The following is a 15,544-nucleotide window of genomic DNA, read 5'->3' as shown; positions in this document are numbered from 1 at the left end:
CCTTAGTATTACAAAAATTCCATTTAAGTAATAAAAAATAAAATATATACAATGCAGTTTGAAAAAAGTTCACTGTCACTATATCTCAGCTACACAAACACTTATTTGCACAATCTCATACACACACACACACACACGCACCCCTTAATACATCAAGTTAGTTTTTGCACAACCCACTTTCATTGTTGCACTTTTCTATTGCACTGCTGTGTCTGTATAGTTTCTGTCTTTGTTTAGGGGTTTTTTTTTTTTGCACACTTGCACTTTATCTAGTCCTGTGTTGAGTGTCTGTTATATGTAGCACCATGGTCTTGGAGGAATGTTGTCTCCTTTCACTGTGTACTGTACCACTGCACGTGGTGGGAATGACAATAAAGCCACTTGACCTGAGAAGTTCACACACAAGGATGGACCTTACATCCAGTTTTATTTATAGCCTGAAAACATGCCCTCATTCTTTCTTCAGACTCCTCACAGCTGATCATGATTTCAGCGATTCAATGTCTGATAGAGAAAGCTCTTGAAACAGGGTCAGGGTTAAAACCAGGTTCATATCTGCTGAGCAGCAGCTCCTACAGATCAGTATTGAAACATTATCAGATCATCAACTTGTGTCTGAAATTCATCAGGTCGTCATGTTTCACACACAGAGTGTCGGTCTGTCTGACGTCCTGGGGGCAACGACTCTGCTCTGATTGGATAGAAGTCTGTGAGGAAATGAGTCTCCTCATCAGATGATCTTTGAGCTCAGTGAACTCTTTCCTGGTGAGTTTATGGTCTCAGGACTAAATAAAACATGTTTGTTTTGGAGATAATGTTCCCATTAAGGTCAGAGAGGAGCAGGAAGCAAGAAGGATTTAGGGCGGGGTTGAACAGTGATTGACACGTTGCTGCTTTTTCTGTTTTTATTTGATCTTTTGAGCATTTCTGGAGCTGAGTGGAAGATCGAGGGTTTGTCTTGGTGGGTCTGTGACTTCACGGAGGTTTTCCAGCAGAGTGCTGTGTTTGAGACTGAGGAAGATAAAAACAAGCTCAGATGGAGAACGGAGGGATTTATTTCACTCAGCAGTGTCTGCATGCTCCGCAGCCTCCTGCTGTTGTCTTAGTAACCTGCAGAATGAGGCTCAGTGTCGCCCACTGCAGGACACAGTACCTGCTGACAGTGAGGGTTGTGTTTTCACCCCATTATTCCCTGATTAGTTCACAAGTGAAGTTTGACCCTGTGCATGCGGGCTGCACACACACACACAAATATCAGAGACAATATATAACAGCAACTGTGACTCTGGGTTTCTGTTATTTAAGGCAAAATAACAGAAATTTGTTTTTTAAAGATGCACTTTAAGAATGTGCAGGATGGGGTCAGACTTTATGGACATACAGTCTCTGCAGTTTCACTGTATTTAGTCGAATGTGTGTGGCAGCCCAACTGTCTGAATTGGTATTTTATTGTTATTGTGATGAACCGCTTAAACTAACTGATTAAACACTAATTTTCAGATAATGACAACTACAAACTTGACTTTAAGGAAAGATTTAAAACCAAAAAAAAACTCACAAAAAACAGCGTAAAATAACTCCAAATTCCATGTGTTCACTCTGTGTGTGCGTTTCTGTTGGTCAGCAGCATTCCTGATAAATTCTACTGCTCAGCAACACTGAAACACACACACGTTGGTTTTTGTGGCTGAGTGAGGTCCTGGGACACACTGCGTTGCCAGGACCGTTTTAAACTGGTCCATGTGAATGCAAACACACAAATACAGTTCCTGCACAATTAAAACATTTATTCTTTGAACTGTGCAGTCAGTAATCCCGGAGGGAGGATAAGGCTAATATTTCTCTACAGCTGATTTAATCATAACCTCACATGTATCTAGTATTCAGTTTTACTTTCCCTGAATACCTCTGCCTGCATTTATACCCTCAATTTGTGTGTCCTCGTTGCCTTGTTATACTGTCGTCCACTCTTGCATCCTGATTGGTTTATTGTGGCTTACTGTGTGTCTGCATTTGGGGTCCTTGTTAACAAACGTGACTCTTTCTGGTTTTTAATTACTGTAAGAATAAAACAGCATGAAATACCTGAGTCTGGTCACTGTTAGAGAACATGTTTGCTGACGAATTTTATGCTTTCTGGAACTGTCCTGTGGGTTCTTCTTGGCAACACTGATGATTTCAATAATCAGCCCACAGGTTAACCTGATTTTAGTCTTTTTTATATCGCCACTCGAATGAACTCAAAAAACAAGATCAATAATTCTTAAAAATATAACCTGCAAGTGAGGAAGCAATGGCTAAGAACTGGTTAAATAAAGAATATCCAACAAACTTGAACAGATAAAATAAAAAGTTCAGGAAATCTGTGAAATTTATCAGCTGATCTTCTCTGTGAGAGTCTAGATGGCGAGGTTTCAATAACCTTGCCATCTAGGTTATTGAAAACTCACCATCTAGACTCTGTGAATATAAGTACATGAATGACTAAGCTTTGCCTGTTTGTGTTGTTGTGACTACTGTTACTGTGTCTTTCTGTGGAGAGAGGCGGCAGATCTGTAGATGTGACAGTTGGGTCCCTCCATTTTATAAAGAGGCAGATTTATCTTCAGAATAATAATTTAAAACAAACAAACATTGACTTGTTCTGATACCAGCTGCATCTTGAAGTGCAACTGATGTGGATGAATTATGACTGTAGAAGCTCCTTATCTCATCTACGTCTGTTTCTGCTGCTTGGAGCTTTGTTGGCTCCTTGTTTGCACACTTGCTCTTAGAAACTTTCCTCAAACTCTCAAATCTGCTATTTTTTTTTAATTGATTGAAGGAGGAAGGAAGCAGCTAATTTAGAAATTTTAGAAATATATCTTAAATCCAGTGGTTAACATTTTGATGACCTTACCCTTCTGACTCCCACAGTGCAGTATCAGTTTGACCCACAAGAGGGTTGATGTCAAATTTATTTTAAAAGTTATTTTCAAAAGTCAACTTTTGTCTGGGAATCGCAGCTGAACACATCTTTAGAGCTCCTGTTACACATCTGATTCACAGTAAAAACAACACTTTTTGATCTGAACAGAATTTATTCAGAAGCTCCTGAGGTTAAAATTGAATGACTGATAAACCTCCAAACTCTGAATATTAAACAGACTCGAAGAATAAACCACCTGGAACCTGAGCCCAAACCTAAACCTAAGCCTGATCCTGAACTCAGTCCTCTGAAGGTCTGACATGAAGTAAGGACCAGGCGGCATGTCCTCACAGAGCCATAGAGACCAGGACACACATACACACACTCACACATACACACACACACACACACACACACACACTCTCTCTCTCGCACACACAGCGTTGGCGTGGATCAGTTGTCTGTCGGCGACTGCAGGGTGAGTCCACATTCTGTTTTCCTCTCTTTATTCTAACTTGGGTGACATCATGATGACATCATCTACCTGTGTGTCCAATCTCTAATCATGTGACTGATGACGGGTTTAATTTATTAGTGAGTTTGATGATGTTGTGAAATGTAAATAGTATTAGCCCGCCCTCCTCTGGCAGTCAGACAATATGACTGGTTAAAGCTGTTTACACAAACAGAAAACAAACAAATGATATTTACTCATGATATCACTCGTATGTTTACAATTTCCTTTCAAGAAGAAAGAACAGAAACATGTTTTTTGGTTCTGAGTTAATCTCTGTGTGTCTTAGTAATAAAACGGATTTTAACATCTGATAAATACTGCAGCTTCTTATTGACTGCCCAGCTGATCACATGACCGATTGCGTCCAGCTGTCTTCAAGGTGCTGCTGTTGTTTTTGCTGTTATGTCTGGTTTGAAAACCTCAGCCAGTCAGCCATCATTGTGCCAGCTCACCAGCTGTCACCTGTCCAAACAACTGTTGTCCAGCTGGTCTACCAAACATCTGTGAGAGACAAGACGCAGTCCTTACACACCTTCATCAGCACACCTGTACGGATGCTGTTTGTTGATTTGAGCTCTGTGTTCAGCACCATATTGCCCAACAAACTGGTTAATGAAGAGAGCGCTTGAACTCTTTACTGAGCACATGGATCATAGATAGGCCCAGAATGCCAGGATGGGAGGCCACACCTTATTAACCCTAATTCTGAGCACAGGTGTGCCACACAGGTGCATCTTTAGTCCTGTCCTCTGCCTCCCATTCACATTTCTCATTTTTGGAAATGAGAAGGTATACTTCAAACATGCACTATGATAAAGAGCTGAACCTTCACATTTATTTTATTTACAGACTATAGCACATTTAAACTACAGGTGGTGATCCAAAGTGCCTTAAAGACATTCCAGGTCTCAACAAACACAGTTTAAAAATGCATGAAACGCTGAAAGGTGTGTTTTATTGTGTTAACTAATTATTGTGGAAAAAGAAAAATTACAGTGAAATTGATGATGATTAATCTCATGAGTCATGAAACACTGCTCTCACTTACATAAGGTGCCTTTATAAGTTAAAAATATTGGTATTAGTAAAATTTGAGAAACATTTTTTACATTTCAAAAAAATAAAACTCCAGTAAGCATCAGAATTACACACCATCCCAAGGTTTAAATCAATCAACACCTGAGGGAAGCTGTGTAACACCTGCAGGGTGATGTCATTAAAAGGCAAAGACCCCCACACATTACAGCAAATATATGAATGATTATTCAGAACAGTCTGAACAAAGAAAAGAATAAAATCAGCTATAATTAGACTGGACATGTAGTCATACGCTTATGGACAAGAACAAAAATCATATAGGCCAATTATAATTTAAAATTATATAAAATAACCTGGTATCTAAGCAGTTAGTACAGCAACATCTACAGATTTATCACCACAAAACAAAATGGATGATCTGTTTGACAAATCTGTTTCTTATATTTTGATATTTTTGCAATTAAGAACATGAACAAATCCATAATTTTCTGATCGCTTTATTTTGAAAAGGTACAGCTCCTTAGTAACTTCCTATTTCTATTACTGTTGCTTCAGGGCTTGTGGTGATTGGTTCCTGCTGACCAGGTGAGTCTGACTAACATCATCATCCAAAACCAGAACTGGTCAAATCCAGTTCAGACCGGCAGGATGTTCAGGTACACGCCTCCCTGGCAGGTTCTGTGTCACAGTCTGGACCAAGAGACGAAGGTGAGACACGCACTTTCTGTCCCCAGGGTCAGAGGTCAGAGTGGTGTGATTGCATTACTTCCTGTTGTTCAGCTGAGGGGAGCAGGAGTAAAGCCTTCAGTTTGATGATCCAGCGTGGATCACGAGCTGAGGCCACTCTCCTGTCCTTCAGCGTCTCTGCGTCTTACCATAAAACACCCACAGGCTGCTACTGCCTGTTAGGAATATCATTAAAGACTGGTCTCTGGGGGCGAGGCATTGCTTTAGGGGCGGGGCCTGTGAGTGGGCATTCAGTGACCTTTGGCACATCAGTCAGTTGTTCTTCAGGCTGTGCAGCAGGTAGAAAACTGATCAGAGGTAAGAAATCAGCTCAGATCTACCTTTACACGATCAATCAGACCTTTAATCAGTAACAACTGTAATCAATAACATCTTTAATTAATGATATTTATAATCATTGACTAGTGATGAGACTGGGAGCGCTATTTTTCTGAATCCAAGGTGTGAAGGAGAGTATACTCCTTCACACCTTGCTGCCTTATTATTAGTTATTGATTGTCACATGACCAGGACTTGGTTACTTATTGAAAGCACCCGAAACACAAAGTTTTACAGCCCTGCCCCCCGAGGATCAGTTTCTGGGTCTCTGGGTGGTCTCCAAACAGTTGGACATGTTATCAGGTGACAGCAGCGGCTTGTCTGCAGGAGGAGCCGCTTATCAGGCATGCTCAGACAGGAGGGTGCTCTGAGGCCGCCGCTGTCTGGAACACTCCAGGAATCAGTCGAGTGTCATCTGGGGCTCGTGTTTGGCTGGTGAATTTCTGCACAAACAGGTGAAAGAAGACTTTATACCAGGGAATAAAATAACAGGCCCAGGGACCAGAAGAGGCCCTCTGAAAGGCCAGTCTGTTCCAGTGGCGTGACGGAGTAAAAGTTCGCAGATGCCCACATAACTGCCCACAGGGGTATCAGAGCAGCTACTGAGTGCTGAAGTGATTTCTGAAGCTCTTTCAGGGGCGCTCAGGTGTGAGGAGACGGTAGCATAAAGAGTCCCTGACAGCAGGAAACGCTGGAATGACAAAGAATAAGAAGAAATGTTGTCTCTGAGCACCTCATAGCATTTCCAGCCTGCACGGACTAAAGATTATAGATGGCCGTCACTGCCGGTCTGAGTCCCGACTCAGCTCAAAGACACAGACAGGTGAGGAGCACACCTGACCTGATGTCCTGCACTCAGGTGTGTGTGTATCTGTAACCCTGGCATGCTCAGCTGATTGGTGACGGCTCTGAGCCGCAGTTCTCCGTGCTAACAGGCCTTTTTACAACTTTGTCAGCTTTTGAACTTTGAACTGCTGCAGGTTTATAACCCTCTGACCTCCACCTTTATCCGAGCAGCTCTGAACTTTATCTGTTTTATGGTGGATTAATTATTAGAGTTCATGACCACAGACGAGATGCCTTCCCATAAACGGTCACATGACTTCAGTCTGTCTTTTACGAGAGTCGCTGTAAACGTTATCATTGATCCATCATTCCTTGGATTCAGTTAAATTTCCTCCATAAAAACTCAGCTGCTGATTCCAGTTCAGGTCAGACATGCTACAGTCAAACATGTGCCCGGGGCCCTGAACCAGCCCCCCAGTTGGATAAATCCAGCACACTTAGTGAATGTACAGAGAAAAGTACAGGAAGTGATTAGTGGATCGGTTCTGCTTCTCCTCATTTCCTGTCTGTGTCTTGTGTTTAGTGACAACGTTCATATAAAACACATTCCTAATGATGAGGTCAATGTGTGGCCCCAAAGCTCAGGGTTTACTCTGAGGTTTATGGATTTGATAAACTTCTTTAAGTGGTCACAGCAGCTCCACCCACCTGCCCAATGATAACCGGTCTGCTGTGACCTCCTGTCTCAGCTTCCGGCTCCATGTTTGGATGGATCTGAGTCTTTTCAACCCTTATGTTCACTGCAGGGTCTGTACTTTACAACGTAAAGTGCACTGAGGAAACCATTGTTGTGCTTTGGCACATAAAACTGAGTTGAACTGGATGTTTCCAATGCAACCAATCAGCCCTCCATATTGATTCCTGTTACTAGAGAAACTGTCCTGTCCCTATTGCTGTCCTCTGTGGTTGCCACAGTAACCATTCTTTCCTCCCTGTTGTTTCAGAGACTTTCAGCGGGCAACCATCAGGATGTTTTGACTTTTCCATCTTCTCAGTCGAGTTCTGTTCATCAACATCTGTCAGAACCTCTGTCACCCGCTGGCTCTGCCACACCACCTGCAGCCATGGACAGCACTCCAAAGAATTGGGTTTTAAAGCCTCTGTCCCCCACGCTCCAACCATCAGACCTACGCACCATTGCTGTACCAGCCCCAGGTCCAAATGACCTGGACACCGCCTTTAGGAGCATCTCAGTTTCACACAGTCAGCCTTGCGTAGTCGTCTCCTCCCAGCAGGCCGATGAGTCTCAGGATGTTGTGGTTCAGGCCCGGCAGATTGCTGTGTCACCTGATGGGGGAAACTCCAGTGACGAGTGGCAACCCAGCAGTCCCAGCAGTCCTGGCAGCAGCTCAGGGTCTCATTGTGGGTTTTACTCCTTTGTGGAAGATCCAGCAAGCCCCAAGGCTGAGCATAATGAAGCTTGGATGGTCTCACCCCAGCGCCAGGCTATGCTGGCCACCCTGAAGCAAGAGAAGGGCTTCAAACTACAGACCTACACAAGCAGCAAGAAGCCCGAGAGTCTATTCTCAGAAAGCAACGTAGACCTGCAGTACAAGGTTGATGCAAACAACGGAATCAAAGTGGTTGGTGAGGAAGAGGAGAAGGAGCTTCGCAAAGAGATCATTCGTACCCAAGCTCCAAAGAAGAGTGCTGGGTTTCAGGACCAGCTGAGCTCCCAGGAGGACCTGAGCCAGTCTACAAACAAACTGATAGAAGGTTTCAGTTTAAGCTACAAGCCAGTCAGTTCCAGACCAGAACCCCCTCGTCCTGCTGAGCCCGGAACCATCGACAAGGAGCAGATCAACTTCAACACGGTCCGACAACAGTTTCTGAAGTTGGAGCAGGACCGGCTGAAGGCTCCGTCCAGTCCTCTGAAGTCCCCAAGAACACACCTGAAGTCATATTTGTGGCCAGATCATGATGTAACCACACCAAAGAAGGTGGAGACAAGTAACAACGCAGCACAGTTTAAAGCACCTGAAGAAGACGAAGCATATCGACAGAAGAAGGTGACGGTGTTCCAGACTGAGGAATGTTTGAGCAGGCAAAGCAGCGTGTTTGATGACCTGGACTCTGGACTGGAGGAGCTATCAGGGGAGGTGGGTGGTGGCTACGTCAGCGATGATGGGGTGTTCAACGATAACATACAGCAGCTGAACAGACCCATCAAGTCCACTAGTGCTTGTGAGACCCCAATTGAACGGGAGATTCGGTTAATCCAGGAACGTGAGGAGAACCTGCGCCGCTCTCGAGGCCTGAAGCTTAGTGACAGTTGGGGACAGATGGTTGAGATCAAAACCAAACGCTTACAACCACGACCAGCACCGATCAAAATGAAAGAGAAGACTCGAGTGAGCTTCATTGTCCAGGGAGAGGTCAAAAACGAGAACCAGAATAAGCTTGATCCTTCTCAGAATATCGAAGAGACTAGAAGTCAGTCGGAGCCACGAAACAAGGACAGGTGGACAGAGGAGAGCAGCCAGCCTGAGTCTGAAACAAGTGAAGTCTTTCCATCTCCTTGCTGTCCTCATCGACACCCTGAAGAACGAAAACAGATGAGCCCGGTTCCCTCTTCCTTGATCGAGATAGACTCTGGGGTCCAGGACAGAAGACGTCTTGACCAGGATCAAGTGTTTTCCTTTTCCTCTACTGCCTCCCCAGCATTGACACCTCAAAGTGAAACAGCCCTTCAGTCCTGGAGGGAGAGCCTGAAGTCCACTGGCCTGCAGTGTAGAGGAAAAGGAGCCCCAGACTTCATTGAGAAGGAAATTGAGGAGGCTCTGAGAAGGGAGCAGGAGCTGAGGGAGTCCAGGGAGGAAGCTAAACAGCAGCTGTTCTCTCCAGCTCCTCTGGTGGAACAAGCGACCCAGAAGGCCGTCAGTCAGTTCTACCCGCCGATAAAAACAGGTACGTACTGTTGACCCGATCACAGCAAACTCAAAGTGCCCCATAACTCTCAATGTCAGTTTGTTCTGACAGTCCAATCATGTCTAAAAGTTTTTTAATGTTTCCAGACCTCATTAGATTTTAGTCCTTCGATATCTCAGGAAAGACTTCATATAAATTTCAGCTTAGGACCAAGTATGATTTTTGAGGCTGTTTTCAGGTCAAAGTTCACCACTCCGGCAGGAACAGGGCTTAGCTGTTACTCGGTAATCTTTGAAGGAAAACTATTTTCACCTGTTTGTAACCAACCACATATCTTCCGCCTGTCATTCACTGTCAAAACAACCATCTTCTAAACCTATGTTAGCTAGGTTTAGAAGATGGAAGAGAAGCTTTGGGCCCTGAAAGAGTACATGTTAACTCGACCCACACCAAACCACGATTGAAAAAGTGTTTCCTCTCACGGGGGATTGGCTGCTGCCCTAAACAGAGCCTGCGCTTTGGTTTGTGAGTTTATTGTCCAGCGGTGACACTAACACACCTCTCCGAGGCCCAATGTTCACCAAATATTAGAAAGAGGACTGAACCTACCCAATCACATCAGAGTGGCTCATGGGAGAATTTGCTGACTCAGTGTTTCAGAGGTGTTTATGAGTCTGAACAGTGGCACCCCCCAGCAGGCCTGGACTCAAACCCGGTTCCTCCTCAGAGTCCACACCAGCTCTTGGTCTGAAGGAAAAACTCATCACACTATGACATCATTAAAACTCTGACATGAGATGGTGGCCATGTATGGTCAGACTCTAACCTTCACTGGCCTTATTAAACCCATGTAACACTGTTGTTGGTTCAATGGTGTCTGAGTGATGCATCAGGTGCAGCAGTAAAACCTCCCAGGAGGCCCACATTGACCCCTGCTGCGCTTCACGTTCAGCTCAAGGCTCTCGGTTAGGTTTAGGAAAAGATGGTTTGGGTTGAAATATGGTGTTTCACAGTAACCCTGCTCTGTTGCATTAAATGATTATGTTTCGGGACGATGTGTGGAGCAGCAGTCACAGTGACTGACTGAAGGTTAAAATACATCTCATCACTGTTAGTTTAAATTAATCAGCAGGTTTAAAAGTCAAATATGTGGAAATGTCCATAAAGCCAAACAGTAACCTATAACCGTATTTGCCCTTAGCTGTTCTCAGATGTTCTTCAAAAGAACTATTTAAAGCTTTATTCAAACAGAGCAAAGACAACAAATGAAGTGGTAAAAAAACAAAACACAAAGAAAAGCTGTGAGGCTCACATGTATCCATACTCAGGACAAGCAGGATGTTATACAGTTTCCTCCAGCTCATCACTGTCATTAGTTTGTAGTTTTCAGGGTTTGTTTCAGTCTGCAGTTCCTCTGTCAGGCCACTATTCTGAGAGCATGTAAAAAAGATTTGAGCGCATGTAAACATTTTGTTTTACAAGTGTTGTATTTTGAGGAGAAATTTATTTTGAGCAAAGAAAAGCTACATTTTAAGCGAACAAAATTCATTGCTGCGTGCAAAAAATGTATTTCAGTGTTTGCTGTTATCCATAGAAACACACAGTAACAGCCCCTCTTGCTCAGTTTTTGCATTTGTTCTTGCTCAGATCTCTGCAGACCTGTTCGCAGTGTGTCGCTTGCACTCTCAACAGCTCTGCTCCCTGTGCGTTCAACTCTTTCTGTAGACTGTTATATTTGTGCCACAAAACCAACCAATCACAGACTTGGAGGAAAAAACTTCTGATTGCCTGTTTTGGTCTCTCTTTGGTCTCTCTTTGTTAACTCAAATTTAGTTTTTCTTTGCTCAAAATAAATTTCTCCTCAAAATGCAATGCAACAACTTTTTTTTTATGTGCGCTCAGAATAGTGGCACAAAAATAACGCCATACTGCTGCTGTCATCAGATTTTCACAAGCAACTTTTACTAACAGGGTTTTTTTTGTTTATAAACACCCAGTTTGTGATATTCTGACTTAAGTGACTAACAACAGGTGATGCTGAGGGGGAAATCTTCAAAATAAAAGACACAGAGATCAGAGCAGAGAGACAGAGTGCTGCTGAAGGTTTAAATGTCTGTGGAATCCACTGAAGGAGTGTGAAAATGATCTGCAGGAAGGAAGGTAAACTTGTTACATAAAAATCAAAGAATGAGTAACTCAACGAAAGAAATGATCAAAGTCCAGCGGAGCACAGAAATCCACTTCAGTCAATCAGTAACAGCTGCTCCAAAGCCACACACACTCGCTCATCAGAGCAGATGACCAATCAGCACATTCTGTTATCCAGAGAATCCACGCTGGGAAACATTGCAGCAGCGCAATCTTAAGAAACCGTGCCTCACAGCAGACATGATGAGCAGACTGTAGATAAAAGATGGACCCAACCTCTGTGATGTTACTCATTGGTTTATGAACCCCTGGTTTTAACAGTTTTGCTGCATGATCATCATCAGTGTGCATCCTCAGACTGTACAGGTGTATCACACAGACACAGATATCTGCTAACCAGTGCTCAGTAACATCCAATTATAATCCTCAAATCTCACTGCACACCCAAGCTTAGACCTGTTGGACTGTGTGTTGGTACAGTAACCTCTCAGCAGCCATACAATTGGTCAGATGATGTCATTAAAAATGCTCCAAAATCTCCAACTGCACAAACACGGTGAAGCTAGTGTTACAGGTACCATGTGGCAGCACCTGTAGACAGCTATATATGTGTCCTGCAAGCAGGTCTATTGTAAAAACTAGTTAATTTAGGGCAGTTTCAAATGAAAATATCACTTACATTGAAAGTAAAATAGCTTAAATATAAATGAATTCACATAAATGTGATCACATGTTAGTGGATATCACACTACCAGACAGCTAGTAGCTACAGACACATGGAAGTCTTTGAGGACTTACTTACTGCTCCCTCTGCTGGCCGGTAGAGGAACAACCACAGCTCCACATTAAAATGATTCCACTGAATATAACTGAAAACTGGAAAGCTCCACCTTAAATGTGTTTCCTGGTTAAAGTTCTGTTTCCATTTACATAATTTAAAAAAAATGATTGGAGGAAACAGCTGCTGTTCAAACACTGATGACATCACAGCGTGTCACATATGACGTCATTCATGATTTCCTCCACGATGTTTCAGAGAAACCAGCCAGCGTGTCTTCTCCTCGCCCCTCCCTCCGTCTGCCCTCCGTCTCCTTCATCACGGCTCGGCCCTGGACCACCTCCTCTCCCTCTCCCTCCTCCCCCTCCCTAACAGTGCGAGGTCTGACGGAAACTCTGCTGCAGGACTTTGAGGAGTATCGAGCCAAACTGAAGCTGGAGGAGAGTGCAGTAAGTAATTTTGCTCTTTCTGTTTTTTCAGCCTCTTCCTGTTTCAGGAGATGATGAAGATGATAATTTAGAAGTTGTCAATGAAATGATGCTGGACAAATAAAATGGAAGTGAATAAAATAAAAACCAAGGTCCAACAAAGCTGTGTCTGTGTGAACTGTAAACCAGAATGCAACAATCTGTAAATCTATTAAACTAATATATTATTTACTACAGAACACAGAAAACACAGAAAATGTTTAACCATTGTAAATGTTTGAATAAAAATATGAGCTTGTGTTGAATCTGATGGCAGCAACACATCTGGACAGGTCCATGTTTCCTCTTCCGCAACATCAGTCTGTGAGCTGAGGAGAACAGCTGAAGATCACAGAAATCCAATACTGATTTACAGCCTCATCCCTGCGCTCAGATCCACTGAATATGCTGATGATGTCATGTTGTGTAGTTGATGAAATGTTCACAGCACGGACTGTGATTCTGAAACAGGGTGGTGAACCTCTGAGAAGCTCCACCTCTCTGAGAGGATCTTTTTCCACCTGATCATGTGACCGACCTGCTGCCAGCTCCCTTTGATCTTTTCTTTTGCACTGCCGGACTTTGACACACTTTTACTGCTCCGTCGCAACTTTTAGGTCAAGTCGCTGCTGCCAAATTCCACATTAGCTCAGATTTGTCATGAAACAGTAAAATGTCTCATTTTGAGTATTTACTGTGTTTTTGTGCTCTATTGTGGATAAAATATGAGTTTATGGGATTTGCAGATCATTGCATTCTGTTTTTATTTGCAGTTCAACCAGCGTCCTGACTGTTGGAACTGAGGTTTTAAAACTGCACAATAATAACAGAGTCTATTTTTTATTTGTTTGTTTCTTTACAGTACGCAGGAATCCAGCCAGTTGATGAGATCAACAACGAGGTATGGGCTTCTCCTGTAACCTTAACCCCTTTACTCCTTGTCTCCTTAACTCCTTGTCGTCTTGGCCTGTTTTCAGGTTGTGGAGTCGACTCGAGTCAGTCGACATAAGAACCAGGGAGCTCTGCTCTGGGAGGCCAGACAATTTGCCAACCAGGAGAACCAGTGAGTGTGCCTGACTCCGAAACAGGACTCGACCTCAAGCAGCAGGGCAGGAGATCCTAAAATACGGGACTGAGTTTCTCTCCTCAAGCTGGGATGCAGTGGTTTCTAAAGACGCTCCAACAGAAATGGCTGTTGCTGATTGGTCCTTGAAGATGACAGCAGTTCCCCTTGTCTAATCAGCAGTCCGTTGGTTAGAGCCTAAAACAGAGACAACGTGTCTCATTCATCTAGAGAAAAAAAGAGAGTTCCAGTGTTTATCTGGAGACTTTTAATCTGACACAGCAGCACAGGAAGTTTCTGATTGTTTTCATGATGCATCAAAAATAAAAAATTATTTTTAGTCCTCAGACATTCAGATGGTTCACTGCAAGACACAAACATCTGCCGACAGCTGCAGCATTATAGCAGAATCCCAGCGACAGGAAGCTCAGTTTTACCTGCTTTCTGAAAAACACCTGAACAGAGGGTTCTAACTTTCTCCAAAAGATCCAGAAACGGGAAGTGTAGCCAAACAGAGCATGCCAAACCCATCTCTGAAACAAAGGTTTACAATGTGTTTTAGCAGCATTACCAGAAAACCTACCACACAAAATTAAACAGTGATTCTCATTGCTTTAGCCCCCTAAGACCCGAACTCTTTCATTGCATGCATTTTTACTTTCTCTTTGCTATTTGGGCTGATTGTGACCTGATGAATGTAAAAACAAAGAATTACCAGATTTATTTATTATCTTTTTTTACCTGATTTTTGTTTATGAGAAAAATGAGATCCACATATGAGGACGTTCGTTTTAAATTTTGATAGAACAGTGGCAGTATAATGTCCCCGTAAGTGGATATCAGGCCCTTGTAGAGCAAAATTTTGTATTTTGGTCTAGACAACCCAAAATGTGATGTCCGCATATGTGGTAACCAGGTCCTAGGAGGTTAAACTGACGTTTCATTCTAGTTTATTTGTAATTTACCTGCATTTCTTTTTTTGTTTCATGTTTTGATTTGATGTAAAGCACCTTTGTAACACATGTTGTATCCCGACATGTGCTACACAAATACATTTACTTACTTAAACACACCGACACAGCACAAAACATAAACACAATAAACAAACACATAACGATGAGGTGAGTGTAACCAACAACATCAGAGGGTACCTGGTGACAGCACAGAGGAAGAACTCTCTTTAATCGTGAAGAAAACCAGGATCAGGGAGGAGGAGACAGGAAAAGAGGACGTGATAAAGTCTTTCTTTACTTCAGTCCACACAAACACCAACCATATGGACAGCATCCTGCTCATGATACAACACAAAAGGTGATCAAAAAACAGAGGATCGAATTCACTGATACAGCAGATCATTGGATCAGACCATAATCTAGCTGTGCACCTTGTCAGTGTGAACTCGCAGCTAAAGAAAAAGTCACCTGACACCAGATTTAAAATATGTTTCTGGACAGATGAACAAGATGACAATGCATCGAGGTCGGATATTTTTTTCAGCGTTAGTTTCCATTATTAAAAACAACAACCAGTAAATACTAGTAAAGGAAACCACAATAAACTAAAATCGGGTGCAGGTATCTTGTAATTTTTTTCCGCCTAGAAGACTTCGCTCAGGGAAGTATGTTACCGGGGATAGAGGAGGGTGTCGATGATAGAGCGAGAACTTTTAAAGTGTATGACACAGACTTCAATCAGACAGTGTTGTGGCCTTTGCGACCCATATGGACATTGAGATATGTTGACGTAGACCGATCATTAACGGACACTAAAAAGAGGAAATTGACCACAGATATTTGTCAACGATTTTATAACAGATTGGAGAGCAAATACAGTGAATTTTTACAGG

General features: G+C 42.9%; 1 protein-coding gene across 5 annotated transcripts; it reads left to right on the top strand.

The window, feature by feature from the left end:
* Window positions 1-5,023: 5,023 nt before the first annotated feature.
* On the top strand, window positions 5,024-14,041 carry misp (mitotic spindle positioning). 5 transcript variants are annotated; one of them, XM_087836939.1, is made up of 5 exons: window positions 5,024-5,171; window positions 7,319-9,281; window positions 12,427-12,617; window positions 13,498-13,536; window positions 13,613-14,041. In XM_087836939.1, the coding sequence occupies exons 1-5, from the start codon at window positions 5,112-5,114 to the stop codon at window positions 13,700-13,702; spliced, it is 2,343 nt and encodes a 780-aa protein (XP_087693065.1). In that variant the 5' UTR covers window positions 5,024-5,111; the 3' UTR covers window positions 13,703-14,041. The 5 variants fall into 5 exon arrangements, with proteins under 5 accessions (XP_087693065.1, XP_087693064.1, XP_087693066.1 ...); XM_087836940.1 differs by lacking the exon at window positions 5,024-5,171 and adding an exon at window positions 5,310-5,507; XM_087836941.1 differs by lacking the exon at window positions 5,024-5,171 and adding an exon at window positions 5,669-5,983.
* The last annotated feature ends 1,503 nt before the right edge of the window (window positions 14,042-15,544 follow it).

The sequence above is a fragment of the Neolamprologus brichardi genome, chromosome 23 (assembly GCF_056152115.1).
Source record: "Neolamprologus brichardi isolate AB-2024 chromosome 23, ASM5615211v1, whole genome shotgun sequence".
Classification (NCBI taxonomy): Eukaryota; Metazoa; Chordata; class Actinopteri; order Cichliformes; family Cichlidae; genus Neolamprologus; species Neolamprologus brichardi.
The sequence above is the reverse complement of the archived record's forward strand: the minus strand, read 5'-3'. Positions and strand labels throughout refer to the sequence as shown.